Source organism: Sinocyclocheilus anshuiensis, unplaced genomic scaffold, assembly GCF_001515605.1.
Source record: "Sinocyclocheilus anshuiensis isolate Anshui unplaced genomic scaffold, SAMN03320099.WGS_v1.1 scaffold792, whole genome shotgun sequence".
In the NCBI taxonomy this organism is placed as follows: Eukaryota; Metazoa; Chordata; class Actinopteri; order Cypriniformes; family Cyprinidae; genus Sinocyclocheilus; species Sinocyclocheilus anshuiensis.
In genome coordinates, this window is record NW_015558618.1 from 509757 (window position 1) to 513335 (window position 3579).

The 3579-nt window shown below is 42.5% G+C and overlaps 1 protein-coding gene across 1 annotated transcript in view; it reads left to right on the forward strand.

The window, feature by feature from the left end:
- The window catches only part of LOC107680439 (homeodomain-interacting protein kinase 1-like), a 14463-nt gene extending 10890 nt beyond the window's left edge, over positions 1-3573 (forward strand). The window contains exons 12-17 of the mRNA XM_016476325.1: positions 531-691; positions 782-934; positions 1160-1303; positions 2040-2233; positions 2318-2445; positions 2525-3573. Coding sequence (XP_016331811.1) covers positions 531-691; positions 782-934; positions 1160-1303; positions 2040-2233; positions 2318-2445; positions 2525-2920 — 1176 coding nt within the window. The 3' untranslated portion in view covers positions 2921-3573. The remainder of the gene's footprint in view (positions 1-530; positions 692-781; positions 935-1159; positions 1304-2039; positions 2234-2317; positions 2446-2524) is intronic.
- The last annotated feature ends 6 nt before the right edge of the window (positions 3574-3579 follow it).

The following is a 3579-nucleotide window of genomic DNA, read 5'->3' on the forward strand; positions in this document are numbered from 1 at the left end:
TTTGCTCTGTGGAAACCCTCATTGTTTTCTGACTATTTAACAGCCATGATTTTTCCCAACAGGTTGCCGGACTACTCTTTCCTGCCCCCATCTTTAATTTTTAATGCTTGTGTATGATTTATGCATGCTGTGCTTGTCTTGGCTTTTAAAATCATACGGAATGGCTGCGCTACATCTAAAGCTGTCTAATGCTCCGGGAGAGAATTGCGTATTTTTTTTTTGTGCATTGATGGATTATTTTATTCATTTAGTATTATTTTCTGCAGTGCAGTGATGTCACATCAGCATGTTAGTTGAAGTTCTTGATCATTCTGGCATGGCACAAATGTTTAATTCAGAATTAAATGGCCATATATGCATCATTGTCACTCATTGTGTGGTGCAGGTTTGGTCATAGCTGTTTTTATCTATGATTCATTTGCCAGTGAAACTTATTTCAAATTTGATTGACAGTCAGTTTGTACACTGACTTGTTTAAGCATTTTTCCAAGTACCAGTGTCACTAAAGCAAATATTTTGTCATCCTCCAGCAGGCCTGGCCAGCGGGAACCCAGCAGATCCTCATACCCTCCGCGTGGCAGCAGGTGCCTGGCATGACCATCCACAACTCCAGCCACCAGCCCGTAGTGACCGACCCGCCTCTGGAGACCCTACTGTCCGAGAACTCTACACAGCAAACTTCAAGCTGGAGGTGAATGTTTAGGAAGAACTGTAAACTTTCATTATAGTATGGTAGATGTTTGAATGTGCTCAATACTGATTGGTTGGTTGTTTCCTGCAGGGCTTCTCAGAGCGGTCAGCACAATGGTGTTGTCCAGCAGAACCCACACATCCTCGGCGGCCTCAATCTTACTCAGTCTCTCAGTCGAGGAACGTCCACAGTCACACGGTCTCAGAACAAGAGGAGCAGGGTCTGTTGTGACACTGGCAGCAGGTATTGGGCCATTTACTTTTGACACTCAAATATTTCAATGGTATGTTAATTTAGTTTTATTATTCTGAACAGTTTTTTTTGCTTTGTGTGCTTGAACTATTTAAAAAAATAAATAAAAATAACATGATTTGATGCACTAATGCGAGGACGTGCATTAGGTGTCCAGATGCTTTTTGAGTGTGAAAAATCTTTAAATTTACTGTCTGTCTATTTCTGTATTCACAGCAGTGCTCTGGTGGGCTCTCAGTCATTCAGTGCTATTCTCACTCAGCCCATCATTATCTCCGACACCCCGAGTCCTGCTGTCAGTGTCATCACCATACACAGTGACTCTGAAGATGAGGACGAGAGGAAGTTCCACCCTGCTAGGTGAGTGAGCTGACTACCTGGTATGATCGCCATGTTTCCACATACGCAACAAAATGTTTGAGGTCAGTAAGATTTCCAAATAATAAAAAAATAATAATAATACTTTTATTCCGCAAGGATGCCATAAATTGATCAAAAGTGACTGTCTAGACATTTTATAATGTTACAATGTATATTTCATATATATGCTGTTCATTAAACTTTATATTTTTTAAAGATTCCTGGAGAAAAAAAAAAAATCTCCATCCCAGTTTTCACAAAAATATGAATCGGCACAACCGTTTTCAACACTGATAATCAAAAATGTTTCTTGAGCAGCAAATCAGCGTATTAGATTTCTGAAGGATCATGTGACACGGGAGTAACGATGCTGAAAATTCAGCTTGGCATCACAGGAAAAAAATTTTTTTAAAAATATATAATATTTCACCATATTTCTGATATACTGTATTTTTTGGTGAGCAGAAGAGACTTCTTTCAGAAACATCTTATCAACCTCAAACTTTTGAATGGGAATGTATGCATTAATGCAAAAGTTATAGTCTGACAATGTCTTTTTTCACAATGTAAAGTAGCTTCATATTTCTGTAAACCACACTGAAGTCTGAACTGAAGTCTGCCAATACGAATATAGTGTTAATTATAAAACAAATATATCATTTTTCCATATTTAAGTCATTTCATCCATGTGAAATTCCACAGATGTTCCCTAAAAATCAACTTTTTTTTGCCACAGGACTAATGTGATCAGCTGTCTGACCATTCACGATTCGGACTCCTCCACCGCCAGTCCTCTGACTCCCAAACCCAAGAACAGTCACGCGGGGGTCCAGTCCTCACGACTGTCCAAATCCCTGGCAGTGGTGGCTCCATCTGTGAAAGCACAGCCTGTGGAAAACCCGATATCAGCCAAAATCCCATCGGCTGTAGGCGAGTATTAGCTGTGGTCCCATTTGTATTCGCTGTAGCTTGGTCAACAGTTCTTTATAAAAGCATTCGTCACGTTTGTTTTAGGTCTTGCACAGCATTACTACATGAAGCCTAAGAGAGCCGCCGCCACAAGGCAGCCGAGCAGCTCAGGAGAGAGCATCACTGACCACCAGCAGGAGCCCAGCAGATCTCAACCACTCAACCTCAGTCAGGTGACCGCTTCTGTCGATGCTCCGCGCCGCAGTGTATCATAAAGAACGTGTGGTTCAGTTTCTGTTTTCCTTTTTCCAGACCACTGTCTCCTCGTCCCAAGAACCATCCGGTGGCTCATCCTCCCTGCGCCGACAGCACACATACCCGCCTGCCTCCTCTCGTTACTGTCTCCAGAAGACCCCGTCGTTCACCAGCACCCCCAGCCTCTACACCTACCCTACCCCCGTGTCCCACATGGAGCGCCTGCTCGTACAAGGCTCCTCCCCCTCCATGCACGCCCCGCCCACTAGTCACTATGCAGCCAGTCTTATCCCAAAGGACTCCATTGGAGGCGTGGTCCACAGTCTCTCCGCCCACTACCAGCAACATTACCCCGCCCATCCTTACATCAGCACCAGCACCACTAGAGGAAGCAGGGCGTACAGCGGCTATCAGCTCAGCCCGCGGAGGGTCCCTCAGTACCCCTACATATGACACACACAGACTGATGTCACGTAAGGCCACGTCTTCAGATTTTACGACCGACAGACCTGCTGTCAACTGCTGCAACTGGTTTGATCTGTCCTATTTATGTTTTAGAATGTTAATATTTAGAAATCTATTATGGCGTTTTGCATCCGTTTACTCGGAAATCCAGTGTCCGGTTAGGTAAGTTTATTTTCTTAGCTCAAGGAACGCTGACGTGTTTTTAATTCGTAAGCAATAGCGGAATAATGCTGACATAAAGGAACGGGGATCGTAACGCCGTAGATTCGCCTGTTCGACTAAAATCCTTACACTAATCCTTGACTCGTTTATACTCCATTTTGTTTTTAGATTCAATGTCGTGTTTTTGTTGTCGTAGGATCTCTTGTTTTTAAGTTATGTTTGATTGTGAAGCTGACTGGTTCTCAACCACTTTACTGGAAGGTCAAGATGTGGAAAGGAAAAAAAAAAGTTATGTGCCCTGGTCGTATTGGTATTTAAGTTAGCGCTATATGTTAGTCAAATCAAAGTCCTGGTAGAATCGTAGAGTGTATGTTGTGAGGAATATCAGTGGATATAAGGAGTAACATCAACTTCCCATCAAGTTTTTATTTTATTGTATTTATTTTTTAGCTAAAATTGTTTAATGATGTCAATACTCTCCTTGG